Source organism: Notamacropus eugenii, chromosome 2 (assembly GCF_028372415.1).
Source record: "Notamacropus eugenii isolate mMacEug1 chromosome 2, mMacEug1.pri_v2, whole genome shotgun sequence".
NCBI classification, from domain to species: Eukaryota; Metazoa; Chordata; class Mammalia; order Diprotodontia; family Macropodidae; genus Notamacropus; species Notamacropus eugenii.
Genome location: NC_092873.1, coordinates 373,161,762 through 373,176,433, shown reverse-complemented (window position 1 = coordinate 373,176,433; position 14,672 = coordinate 373,161,762). Strand labels below are relative to the sequence as shown.

Genomic DNA, 14,672 nt, shown 5'->3' with positions numbered 1-14,672 from the left:
GTTCATAGAAATCACAGAATCTGGAGACAGAAGGGACTCCACGTCATCTAGCCTATCCAATACTTAACCAGAAATCCACTCTATCACATCCCTGACAAGTGAGACATTCTTCTGAAGTTGCCCATTCTGCTTTAAATAGCTCTGATTGTTAGAAAGTTCAAATATCAAGCCAAAACTCAAGGTCAGGATACAAGGACAAGTTAGTCATAGGGAAGTAAAGAAACCTAGACTTAGGGAGGACCTCACTTGTCTACCCAAATAGCTACTGCACCCCATAAAGTGGAAACAGAGGCTGGTCCAACAAGGGCTAAATGAGCAAAAAGATTCTGCTTGTAAAATCTGCTTCAAAGAACAGAAAGATGTAGCTTCTAAAGGTAACAGAGCATACTCATCTCCAAGACAAGGTAAAGGAGTCACCAAAGTCTAAAATCTAAAGTATTAAAAACCTAAAAGAAGTAGCTCTAGGGCTCAGATAGGAAAGAGTTATTGCTTAATTGGCATATATGCGAGAAGGATAAGTTTCTAAAAAGCTTAGCTCATAGGTTAAGGGTAAAGTGTCCTAAAATAAAAGGGCTGAGGAACAGTAGAAAGGAAGTTTCTGCTAAGGCCCTTGCTTGAAAACCTAGGAAGCAAATTCAGAGAAATGGGAAAGAGCATCTGACCAATTAATTCTATAGCAATGGATAAGGAACTGAACTACTATCACAGCCCAAGCAGAGCAAGAGCTTTAGGCAGGAGGGACAAATGTCCTATGTATGATAGATGACCAGGACTAAACTATAAGGATCTTTGTATAATGCACCATTAAGCTTTCTCATCTGTCAATCTCCACACTTACTCCTACCTTGGATGTTCCCCAGTAGTACTTCATAATAAATTCCCTTTAAATACTTGTTGTTATCAGAAACAGAAAAAGAGGTGGCAGCAAGGGAAAGCCTCTGGCCTTGTCCCTCAAAAGTGACCTAGGCTTTGGAGACCTCAGTAAAGCAAGCAAAAGTATCATTTGTGTTTTGTTTTTCAAAGAGCACCAATGACATCATGAGGTGATGTCTTGACCTACATGTGTGAATTAGATTTAAGCGAGGCAGGGTTGCTCAGGACCATCAGCCTTACTCTTTCAGAATCACTGAAGTCCAGTGGCAGTACAAGAGACAGGACAACTAACAATGGCCTGGGAAGCAGTGGATGATCCTGGTGTTTTCAATGTCTAACCAACCTCCACAGCACCTGCTTCAGCTGCCTTCACAGCCACTAAAACAAATTGTTCTCATCTGCCCATTCCACCAGGGAAAGTCTTTACATGCCGGGGGTACATCAATGATGCATTTGAGGCCTGTCAGTTACCCTCAAACTGATTTAGCCCATCTGCTGAGACAGTTTACCAGGGGGTGGCTACTGCACATGCTACAGCTTCTGGGAGCCACAGGTGAGGGATGGGTGAAGGCAGACACCAAAGATGGATGAGCAGCCCTGAAAATGGCTCAGCAAGCCCTCACACCAGAGGTGCTGGTCCTCCCTAAACACCCCATACAGTAAGCAAAAGAGCAACAGAATAAAACCTAAACTGAGCATCAGATAGTCAAGACTTGGTCTTGTTGGAAGAAATAAATAAGAGAAGGATGATACAAGTGGCCTGCTGTACACTGTGGCACCACCACCACCCAACATAACATATGGAACTGTCATTGAAAGTTTTTCAGGAAATTCTTTTAAGCTTCTACTTGGAATTTTACAACAAGAGAGCTGAAACGCATCTAGAAGGTTGCCTAGTACCGTGGGAAAAGCTCTGACTCTGGAGTCAGAGAACCTGTGTTCAAATCCTACCTCTCACACTTACCACCTCTGTGGCCTTGGACAAATCCTTGTTTCTCCACATCTCAGTTTCTACATCTATAAAATGAGGGTGTTATACAAAATGGTTATATGTTTCTACAGTCCAAGTTCCTATCAGACACATGAAGCCCTTCTTCAGTACCAACAAAGGTTTATTCCAGGTTCTATTTCAAAACCTCAATACCCAGGATGCCCTCAGAGAGCAGAGCATTCTATCTTTAAACAGCTCTAATAATTATGAAATTCCTTCTTACATTAAGTCAAAATCTGCCTTTATTTACTTTCAGTCCTTTGATCCTAGATTTGTCCTTTGGAGTCAGACAAAATAAGTCCTAATTCTAACTCAGCTAGCAAATTCCTTGCTGAATCTTCTCTGTAGGCTAAGCCAGAGGTTCCCAAAGTGGGTAATACCACCCCCTGGGAGGCACTGCAATGATGGTGGGGAGGAGGAGAGTGGGGAGGGGAAAGGTAGTAGTAGCTTCAGGTACAACTGGGAGGCAATGAAGAAAAATAAGGGGGTGGTAGAAGCATAAAGAAAGAAAAGAAAATTTTGAAAAACCATTCATGTATGTTTCATCTGTTGTATAACAGTGTTAAAGTCATAATGATTACACTCTTTTCCAAATAAACACACAAAATGCAAGTAATAACTGATCAGTGGGATCAGTGATCAAGTCTGCCAACATGTCTTAATAAGCATGTGTTAGCAGGCAAGTGTGTCATGCATTGTCAGGAAGTCCAGAATGTATCAGCAGGAATTTGCTCATGTAATGTACTTGTTTACAATATGATACTATACAGTTACATGATGCAGTACTGCATCATCAAAATTTTACTGCAGGAAAAAACCCACAAATTTACAACGTTATTAAATTTAAGATGCATCATTTTTTTAAAAATTGTATTTTTTAAAGGATGCAAATTTCAAAAGAAAAAACCATTAAAGAGTTAAAGAAAGCAGATTTCCAGGGAGATGCTAAGTAAATTTTTTTTTTAAGGGGGCAGTAAGTAGGCCAATTAAGTTTGGAAAACTCTGGGCTAAGCAGTTCAAGTTATTTCAGCTAGTTCTTATGTGACACAATTTAGAGGTGCCATGCATGTCCTCTTGGTCACTTTCCTTTGAAGGCTTTCCAGGTTGCCAACTTTTAAAATGAAACACAACACTCCATGTGTGTATGGTCTAAGCCAAGCAGAGTACAATGAGTAGATTATCTCCTTGTCCTGGATACTATATGATTAATGCTGCCTAAGATTGCACTAACTTCTTTAACAGCCATATCTGGCAGCTATTTTCCCCCACTCTGGACTAGGTTAAAGAGGTCATTCTTTGCCTCATTTTTTCACCTAGTCTTAATCACTGAATGGGCGTTGCCTCAAACTAAGACCTGCTATAGATCTTAAATTTAAAAGGTCAAGGTCTTCCACTACACCTAGGGCCATCTCTAATTATCCTGATATGTATCTGGCCACTGACCCAGATGGATCCAGAAGAGAGAGGCTGGTGACTTTGCACAATCCTCCCTCACTTAAATCCAATTCACTTGCATGTCATGGCATCACCTCCATGATGTCATGGTCCTCTTCCAAAACGAAGGACAAACAACAACCCTGTGAATAGTAGGAGCTGTCCCACTGGGGACCCACCTGGAACTAGCCAGCTGGGCAATAGCTCTCTTCTCTCTTTCTTTCTTTTCCTACCTTCCTGTCTTCAGAAACACTGTAAGATATCTAAGGACCATGCCTTAAACTCAAATCGCTCTGGTTCTGAAGACAAACAAGCATGTAAGTAATGCAGCCAAGATGGCATTAACTTCTTTGGCAGCCATACCTCATTATTTGTCTCACACTATAAACTTGCAGATAAAACACACACACACACACACACACACACACACACACACAGAGTCCTTTTTTACAAATATACTTAAATATAGCCCTTTCCAGTTATTTCCCAGTTTCCTCTCAACTAGGCTTTTCAATGTCCATTTTGTTAAAATCCCAGTGTAAACAAATTTTCTGCAACCTGTCTTTTGCCCTCACTTTATAGAAAAGTCTCTCTTAAAAATCACCAAGGCCCAGCTGGCTTTTTCCTTGGACTTTATTGTTCTTGACCTTCTTATTCTTTTCCTGGCATTATTAACTACACTTCCTTTCTTGAAATGCCTTCCCTCCTTGGTTTCTCTGACACCTTACCATAAGAGTTCTTTGGCTTCTCTGACAGCTGCTTCTAGCTCATTCATGTGCAATCTCATTATCATCTCCAACTATTTAAAACCAAATTCATCATCTTACCCCTAAACTGGCTCTCCTTCCTAACTTCCCTATTCGTTCCATTCACCTAGGCCTCATCTTTGGCTCATCCCTCTCCTTTCACATCCAGTCGGTTACTATGTCCAGGAGAATTCTTACTTTGTAACAATCTACTCCTTGCTTTCTATTCGCACTGCTCCCAGTCCAGAAAAGGAGTTCTTCATTGGGCTACTTGAATTTGTTTATTTGTTTTTAACATTTTGGTAACTGTTTCAATATAACTGGTTTATTTACATGATTCTGCAAAGAAGATCACAGATTTCACCAGACTGTCAAAAGCACCAATGACAAAAAGAAGGTTAAGAACCCCACCCTACAAGGTGACAATGCAATGAATAGAAAGATCACTGGCTTAGAAATCAGAAGACTTGAGCCTTCTATAGTTGTGCAATCACAGACAACTCATTGAACTAGAACCAGAGAATCAGCTTGAAGCACCTTTGAGATGTCAGGTGACATTGGTACATTTACCTAATCAGAAATCCCACAAAATATAACATCCTAGTCAAGTGTTCACTCAATTTTTGGTCAAGGACCTCCATAGATTAGGAGCCCACTAACTTCTGAGGAAACCTGTTCTACTTCATGACAACCCAAAATTAAGGAGTACATGAACTGAATTGAACTCTGCCTCTCTGCAGCTTCTATCCTTTACTTCTGGTTAATTTCTCTAAGGCCAAGCAAAGTAAGTCTAATCCCACTTTCATATGTCCTCCACATACCTAAAGGTTGCCATCATGTTGTTCACTCCAAATCTTCTTTAGGTTAAACATCTCTAAATTCTCATATGGCAAGTTGTCCAGCTTTCTCACTACTCTGGTTTCCCTCCTCTAGATATATTTCAGTTTGTTGTCAATATTCTTCTTAAAATAAAGCATGCAGAACTGAATACAACTCCCAATGTGTGGTCTGTCCAAGACAGAAAACAGCAGGACCAGACATAAATCAGATCCTGGAACTCTTCTAATACAGCTTAGCTTCACATTAGCTCTTTTGGCTTCTATAGCATACTGCTGAATCATTCTGAGTCTGCAATCCACTCACTCATGCAGATATTTTTCAACAAACAGAGCCAGCCACATTGTGACATTCTGTCACAACCATCTGGGTCTCAGTTTCCTCATCTGTAAAAAACAGGTGTTCTCAACTATTACAATAGAAACTCCTTAGAGGAAAGGACTGTGTTATTTTTATAATGGGTACTGAGAAAAATTTGTGGCTGAACTAGAATAGAAGACTGGACTAGATTGTCAGTAATATGATCAGAGTAGTGATTTAAGACAAATTTAGTAGCAGGATACAGGATGGATTAGAGGGGTAGAGAATGGAAGCCAAGATTAGATAAAAACAACTGCAAAATTCTCAGTAGTTGTGAGCGTCTAAACAAGGATAATAATAGTATGAATAGAGAATAAGAGAAGGCGGTAATAATATTATGGAATTAAAACTGACAAAATTTGAACACTGATAAAATATGCAAAGGAAGAAACAAACATGATACCAAAGTTTCAAGACTTAAGTAATAAGACTGATGATGCCATTAAAAGAAAGGAAGAAGTCAGGAAGACAAACAGGTAGGGGAGCCATAAGAGGAATACGATTAGTTCAGTTTGGGACATGAGTTGATAATAGGCTATCAGCCTGGTCCAGCAAGTTGTCTGAAATGTAAGCATGAAGCCTGAGAGTTAAAGGCTAGAAATAGAGGTTAGTCAAATGTGTGTGTGTGTGTATACATATGCACACATGTATATATACATATATATACACGTGCATATATACACATATGTATATATACGCATATACACGCATATACATGCATATACACATACATACTGATGTGTGCATGTGTGTATATGTGTATATATGTATACACACATACATATATACAATATATATTCAAGTATATGTCTTTTTAAATTAAATATAGAATTTAAATAGTGATTAAAATGTGTTTTGGTTTACCTGAGATCTGTGGGATTTTTTTAAGATTCAAATGACTGCTCATTATAATGTACAATGTATTCATGAAAATTTCAATGTGTGTTCAGAATACCACATTTGAAATGCTACCATGTTAAAACATTTTTTTGCAAAAGGAAGAGCTTAATGCATAGGGATGATTTCTCTCTTCCTGTGGTGGAGACATATGGAACAAGTAAGGGTTTTTTGAGGATGGAAGATATGGGGACACATTTGCAGGCAGTATGGAAGCAGTCAGTAGAAAGGGAAACAGTAAAGATTACTGAGAGAGTGGAGATAATAGAGGAGAGAATCTGCTGGGGAAGAAGGGATAGGATAGAATAATTTGTGCATGAGAGGGGCTGGCCTTGGCAAGGAGAAGAGTTATTTCTCCATGTGAAATGAAGATAAACAGAAGACAGTGGAGGAAAGCATCTGAATGACAGAAGACAGGAGTAGGGCTTTGTTCATTATCACAAGAATAGGAGTGAAGGCAGCACGTGGTGAGAGTGATACAAGGCTGGGGCCCAACATGGAAGATTGGCAACTGGGTAAGGGGGGAAAGGGACTTGAGAAAGAAGATGGTGAAGAGTTGAACTGGTTCATCAAGGGAAAGGGAAGAAAGTTTAAACAGTACAGAAGTAATGGTCTGAAAAAGAACTGAGGGTTAGAGGGACTGGAGCTCATGGTAAAAATGAAGAACAAGATTAGAGGTTATAAGGAAGAAGAAAAAATGGAATGACAAAATAATTATGATCAGATAAACGAATTTCAGAGTTCATAAACATAGAAGTGGAAAACTTGTGGGAGACAGTAAGATCGAGGGAGGATCATCTGTATATAGATGAGGTATAGGAAAGGAGTAGGTCATGGGAAATGAGTAAGCTGAAATACTGGGAGATTAGGTTGTTTGAGGAAGTCTCAATATATATACTGAAGTCCCTTGCTGTGAGAGCAGGAATTGGGAAAGAGAGGTAGACTGATGAAGAAAGAGCTACTCGTGGAAAAGGGTGACAAGTAAAAACTTATCACAGCAGCACAGGAACCCACAATTGCCTTCCATGATCCCATTTTAAAGAATCCTTTCTTTCCTTTTCCTGCCTCTGCAGAAGCTATTTGAACTTTTAAAAAGCAGTATTAGCTAAATGAAGCCCTCAAAACAGATAGTGATAGTCCTAAACAAAAGGTTACCTTGGCAAGTTGACACTTCATTTTTCATGGAAGATGTTATGACTGGACTGGTGAAAGAACATGAAGCTCCTTGGTTCACACTGACACTGATATCATTAGTGGGACTGTGAAAATGGCAAGTACAACAACATGGCAAGGGTACTTCAGTCTTTTTGTTCAAGTTCTCCTCTTCTGGCTTTTCTAAAAATAAAAATAACACCTGAATTTTTAAAAAATACATATAATACCTGCCAATGATTTTACAAATCAATGAAGAGACAAACTCATAAACAAAAAAAATTTCTGCAAAAAAGATCTGTTCCATTTACTAAATCCAATGAAACACAGTAAGTTAAAAGTTGGCACATGATCAGTTAAAAACATGCAATCAAATTTCTCACTTATATGAAATAGAAAGCAAGAAGAGAGATTTGAGCAAATATCTAAAACAGTACTTTCTTAACTGATATTTCTACAACCAAATAAAAATGTGATTTTGTTAACAGCAGCTAACTCATCTGTGAATGCTTGATAAATATTAAATAATAATGTAAGACACAGGAAGAATGAAATCATTTCTACACATTAAGTTCTCCCTTTTGGAAAAAAAAGTGTTTTAACATGCTAGCATTTCAAATGTGGTATTCTGAACACAATGGAATTTTCATTAATACATTATACATCATAATCAGCAGTTATTTGAATCTTAAAAAAAAAACAACAGATCTCAGGTAAACCAAAACACATTTTAGTCACTATTTAAATTCAATAAAGCCATTGATATTTTCATGCCTAAATACACCATTTATAGATTATCTCTTCATGTGATTTTAAGAGTAGGACAATTGTTTTGTTTCATCTCTGTATACCCAGTGGCTACTACTGTATATTGCACATAACAGGAATTTAATAAATCTTTTCTGAATTTAGTTAAAGGAGAAAACGTCAACTCAGAGAGTCACTTGCCTAAAGTTATCAGTGAATGTGACAGAGCTAGGACTTGAGCCAAAATAATCTAACATTGATATGAGAAGAGACATTAATCCATTCTTGAAACCAGTTTTCTAAAGTTACCCATAGACCATAAGTATTACTACTATAAACTTTTTTCCCCCTTTAGAATACTACAGTCAGGAAGCTCAACTAGAATTACTTATTTGTTGGAGTGGAGAGGATTTGGGACTATATACCACACCTTACTTTTATGAGAAAGAGGCAGATTATAAATAAGCAGTTTGGGGATTTATTTCCAAATAACCATTTCCAGGGTATGATATATGTTAGGGTCAGTACAGATTCAATCTCCTGTACCTTCTCTATCTGTATCAGCATTCAATGATAATTCATCTTCATAATGATAACTTGCAAGCAATGAAAGATCCTGATATAACCACAAAGATGATTTCAGTGATAGTTTTCTGTCTGTATAATGAAAATCTCCATCAGTACATAACACATATCTGATATACTGTAACTCTTTGTAAATAAGAGTTAATCAGATCACCTGATTCCTAGATCATTCTCAGGCCTTCACATTTCATAGGTCACCTGAAATCCTTTGGCAGACCATAGGTTGTGCAGGCTTGTTCTAGATAAAAAGTAGTTTCTTCTTTTTATTTCTTCAGTACTTCCAAAGATCCACAATTTCATCCATATGGGTGTCCCCTTCTCCCAATAAAGACTACAACTCCTCCATACCCTACTACACAGTCCCTTGAGTTACTCTGGTCCAAAAAATTCATCACCTGGTGGCCAGTCGTCCAATGATGATGAGCCTCTGAGGTTAACTGAGCTGGTCTTCCAGTGAAAAAGAGACAGTGCTAGGTGGGTATCTGAAGTCTTTCCAGCATAGTAGCACTAGTTCCCAATGTAATACAAATGTTTGAGAAACCAGGCTCATCTCCATATCACACTAAATCCTAAGTGTAGGGCTTTTGGAAAGGATTATCACTGCTAGTGTTAGTAACAGCGATCCTTCTCCTCATCATCATGAATAATAATGATAATATTAATAATGTCAACTCCCTTCTATAACCTTTTATGTTTTATATTAAACACACGAGATGATAAGGAGACTGGAAGATATCTATAAGCTACTCACCAGTGAAAGACTGCTGCCATGCCAAGGCAGAACAAAGTAAGGCTAAGCTTTTCCCACTTCCTGTGGGGCTCTCCAACAAACAGTGCTGCTTACTGTTTAATCCTCTAACAATCTATGGATACAAAAAAATTACATCATCAATTTATGTTAGTTCACTGGAACCTGTCTTCATCAAAAGTGGCCGCTGAACAGCAAGTAAGAAGTGAAGAATCAGGTGAGAAAGTCATCTGTGCAGTAGGGGAGGAGGTTTGATCATCTTTTACCTCCACCAAAAATTCTGAAGGATATATGCTTAGGCTTTGTTTTGGAAGAGGAAGAATAAAAGTAATATTTGTTCTGCAAGGACCTGCATTTTCACAAAACCATTTAACCCCATAGTACACGGACAGAAGTGCTTCAAATAAACACTTATAGAAGAAAATTATACCCTTTGTAATAAATGGCAAAATAGATTGTTGAAAGCAACATATTCCATAAAATAAATAGCTGTTATTCAAAAACCATTTTTTACAAAAAGCACTTCCACAGTCCTAGACCTGGTACCATCGCAGCTACAGCTTAGTGGTGATCCTAACTGTTTTCCTCAATGATTAGTGTTTACCATAGTGCCTGGCACATGGTAGGCACTTAGGAAATGTTTACTGATTGACTCACTTTTTTTTCCATATTCTTTCGAACAATTCAGGGACCATTCTTGATCTGATTATTTTCTATGTAAAGCTGAAGTAGAATATTTTAATAAAATTCTCATGTGCAATGTATATAGTGAGTGTCTTCATTCTAATGACAATGTAAATGTTCTTTTGGAAATTACTTACCGAATTCATCATAGCAAGTTGTGATGGGTAAGCTTTACAAGGGAAGTGAATCTTCACTCCACCAATAATGTATTCAGATAGTGTTGAAGCCATTGTGGGGTTTTTTTGCTTGTTTCAGATGCCTTCCTGCAACACAAAATTTAAATGAAGAGCAAAACACTAAAACAAAACCCCCAAGACTTTAAAAGGCATTGACCTAAGCAAAAAGAAAAGATGGGAATTGCATAGGATCACAAAAGGAAATCTCAGAATACTCATTTGACAGATAAGGAAACTGAGGCCCAGAAAAACTAAGTGATTTACCCAGGGTCATACAGATATTAAATGACAAGGTTGATACTTGAAACCAGGTTCTCTGACACCAAACTCAGCTTTCTTTATACTCTACAACACTGCTTCTCCAGTTTGCTGGTCTGCCTCCACTGAAGTCCTGCTCTTTCGTCTTATTCAGAAACCCTGGCTTCTTAAAAGGTAGATCACACAAACTTTGACATAACTGGCAAACTATTTTGTAGAGAGTGGAAAAAGGAATGGCATGGCAAAATTCAGAGAGGTTAATTGCCAGGTCAACCTCAGAGTGTTGAATTTTTCACTACAGAAACTCTCAAAGATCTCTACCAAATCACAAAAGGGAATCTCTAAGGTCCCTTCTAGCCCTAAAATGTATGAAATTCAGTTCCTGAAGATATCCTCGGTTTTTGAAAACTTACTTTTGACCTTTACCCTGGCACCTCTAGCAATGGGCAGCAGAAGCCTATGGCCAAACAATATATTGCCTGCATGCAGCCAGAAAGAATTCAAAGACACTGCTTCTTCTGTGAATTCCCTAGACACCACGATCTTGGACCGCAGCCTTCTATCAGGGAGAGATTTCCAAAACAATGCCAACCAGGAAAGTCTCTCCATGAGTAACCCAAATTCAACAGTTCCTGAGTTGAAGCGTTCCAAACACTAGATCATCTCTAGAGCAGGATTTCTTAACCTAACATTCCGTGAACATTTTTTTTCTTAAATATTTTGATAACTGTATTTCAACATAATTAATTTCCTTTAGAATCATATGTATTTTATATTATATACTTAAAAACTGAGAGGGATTGATAGGTATTACCAGACTACCAGTCCATTCCAAATAAAAAGCAAAGAATCTCTATTCTAGAGAAATGTCCTCAAGCATCTTGCTCCTTGGAGAAGATTCCCCACAAAAGATTATCACTGAGCCAAAAGGCAAAGGCAGAGGGGATTACTGCATCTGACAGCATCCAGCAGAATGGAATCAGAGCCCAAAGTCAGCCAAAATAGTACATAGGTCTTAGTGGCCATGCACCACACCAATATTGGATATGAGTTGATCCTCCTCTCACAGTTTTTGCCACTAGTTCCCTATGTGTACCCCCCACTACTCCTTCAGTTTGGCTGCACACTTTCCCTCTGTGTGTGCATCTCTCCTCATGACCTCTATACGTCTACTCTCCCTACTGATGCTAGGTCTATTTACGGGAAAATGCAAACTAGTGGCAGGTCTTTTTTTGCATCACTGTGCTATTTCTGCAAGTGCATTTGTTTTGAATTAATTGTGTCACCTGATTAAATACTAAAAGGTAAATAGAGTAGTAGGTATTCATGACCTATATACTTTAAGAGGTAAAGATGGATTGAGTACCTTGAGACTGGGGTTCCCAACCTCCAAGGAAGCCTATCCTATAAATTAGGCAGATTCTCCATTATTGAAAGATTAAATCCCAGAAAATGTTTCTTAAAACACTACTTCTTATATTATTTCAATGATGTCAGATTTTAGACAATGATGAAATACAAAATAATTGGCTTTAGAGTGTCCAGATATAGTTTTTTTAAAAAAAAGGATCAATAAATCCAATGAAAATCTTTGTTCTTTTTATTTTTCCATATTGCTACAGTAATACCCTTGCCTTCCAGTATATTTTGTCTCCTCTGACAGAATACAGGAACTTTGAGGAACTATTTCATTTTAGATTTGTATCCCCAAGCCTAATATAGTGCCTGAGATATGACAGGTACTTAATAAATGCTTACTGATTAATAAATACAAGTTGATCCTTGACTCCTGTCTCTCATTCCCCCATATCCACTCTGCTGCCAACACCTGTCAATTTTACCTCTTTAATATATGCCTCCTTCTCTCCTCCGATACCACCCATTACCCTGGTGCAAAACCTTGTCACAGCATGCCTGGATATTGCAATAACCTGCTGGTTGGTCTACCTGCCACAAATCTCTCTCCACTTCAGTCTACCCTCCATTCAGCTGTCAAAGTGAACCCTAAAGCACAGGTCTGACCATGTAAACCCTGCTACCCTACTCTATAATAAATTCTAGTAGTTGCCTATCACCTCCAGATCAAATGTAAAATCCTCTTTTTGATGTTTAAAGCTCTTTTTAACTTGTTCCTTCCCCACTTTTCCAGTCTTTATAGGCCTTCACCAACAAGTACTCTTAAATTCAATGCTGCAGACCTCCTGTCTTCCAAAAGAAACTTCACCTCTCCTCTGTAGGTATTTTTCCCATGCCTGCAATGCCCTTCCTCTTCATCTCAACCTTCTGCCCTCAAGTTCTTCTAGCTTCTTTCAAGTTCCAGCTAAAATCCCACCTTCTTCATGAAGCCTTTCCCAATCACTTCTCATTCCAGTACCTTCCTTCTGTGCATTACTTCCTATATATCCTCTATATAGTTTGTCGATACATGGTTGCTTGTTGTCCCCCACAACTAGTCTGTGAGCTCCTTGAGGGCTAGGGTTGCCTTTTGCCTTTCTTTGTATCTCCAGAGTCTGAAAAATACTAGAGGCTTAAGAAATGTTTTACTGACAGACTTACTGATTGGCATCAATGGAAAAAGTAATCAGAAATCAGAGATCCTTGAAAAGATCATCTAACTTTTGCTTGAAGATTTCCAACAAGGGTGGACACCATCACCTCCTAATGCAGCCCATTCATTCCACTTGTGGACAGCTCTAATTCTTAGGCAGTTTTTCCTGACATGAAGCCTTGATTTGCTTTTTGCAACTTCTACCCCTGTTTCTGGTTCTGCAGTCTGGGGCAAAAGAACAACCTCATCTCTTCTACATGAGAATTGAGATACTTAAAGAGGGTTATTTTGTTCCCTTGAGTCTTCTCTTCTCCAGGTTAAATATTTCCAGTTTCCTCAATCAATATGACATGGACTCAAGGCCCACCTTCACTTCACCACTCTGGTTGCCTTCCTCTCCAGATTTTCAGTGTCCATCCACTCCCCCCTTTTCTCTCTATCACATCACAACTATCCTGGCCTTCATCACCTTCTGTCCATATTACTATAGCTTCCTGATGGGTCTCCCTGCTTTCATTCTCTCCCCAATCTAATTCATCCTTCATATCAATGCCAAATCAGTATCTTCAAAATGTAGGTTTGAACATGTCATTCCCTACTTGAAAAGTTTGTGGCTCTCCAATGAATCTAGGATAAAATACTGGCATTTGGAGCCCTTCACAATCTGGCTCTGGCCTATTTTTCCAGCCTTCTTTCACACTACTTTCCTCAATCATTGTAGATAAGATCCAAACTGGTCTATTTGCTGTCCCTCATACAAGTCATTCCATCAAGCATCCTGTCCTTACCCCTAGGCCTGGAATGATTTCCTTCAACTCCATGTCTTGGAACCTCTAGCTCCTTTCAAGACTAGGATCAAGTACCACTTCTTCAAGAGGTTTTCTTTGCTGATCTCCACAGATGTTAGTGACATTCCCCACAATGTATTTATTTTACCTGTGAACCTGTAGTATCCCCCCCAGTAGACTAAGCAAGCTCGTTAAAAGCAAAGACTCTCTCTCTTCTCTCTCAGTAGTCCAGGCCCCAGCACAGTACCAGCCCTTGCTAACAATTCAATGTTATAATGAAATGCTTGTTCATGAGTGATTTTTTTTTAAGGAGCAGGGTGCACTTTTGTGATTCATGGGCAAGGATGAGAACATCCTCCACCGATTTGGATCAGCAGCTCCCTGGCATGAACTCCCGCTCAGGTGTCAGGAGCCTTGTCCACACAGGTAATAGCATCGGGTCTTCCTGCCTCCCAGGAGATCTCGCCCTAAGGCTAAGCCCACATAGGAGGGCTTCACAAAGGTGGGCTGAATTGAATAACACAGAGTAAGAGGCAGGTCCCAGGGCGGAGACTAGGTGACACCTCCCTTCCCTCCATTTCCAGAACCTCCCCTTGGTCTCTTCCATTTTCCACCCCCACCCTCACTCTTTCTACTTCCTCCACCTCCCCCCACAACCCCAGTTTTATTCCACGCCCCGGTTCTTTTCCCTCGGCGACCTGGCCTCCCTCCCCCGGGACGAGGGTTCGGGAGGGCGCTCGCGCAGCTCTCCCTCCACCAGGGTGGATCCCCTCCACGTCACGCGTGGAGCTGCGGAGGAGGGAGGGGCTGTGCGCGGCTGGTGGGGGTTCGGAGGAGGTCCGAGGCAG

At 39.4% G+C, this 14,672-nt stretch overlaps 1 protein-coding gene across 3 annotated transcripts in view; it reads right to left on the bottom strand.

The window, feature by feature from the left end:
- Positions 1 to 14,672, bottom strand: part of BRIP1 (BRCA1 interacting DNA helicase 1) — a 237,501-nt gene that overhangs the window by 221,759 nt on the left and 1,070 nt on the right. For 2 of the 3 annotated variants that reach the window (XM_072646908.1, XM_072646909.1), the window contains exons 2-4: positions 10,192 to 10,317; positions 9,374 to 9,485; positions 7,294 to 7,473 (exon numbers count right to left, since the gene is read on the bottom strand). In XM_072646908.1, coding sequence (XP_072503009.1) covers positions 7,294 to 7,473; positions 9,374 to 9,485; positions 10,192 to 10,284 — 385 coding nt within the window. In that variant the 5' untranslated portion in view covers positions 10,285 to 10,317. Of the gene's footprint in view, positions 1 to 7,293; positions 7,474 to 9,373; positions 9,486 to 10,191; positions 10,318 to 14,672 lie in introns of those variants that run through there. The other variant, XM_072646910.1, reaches the window with a different exon arrangement.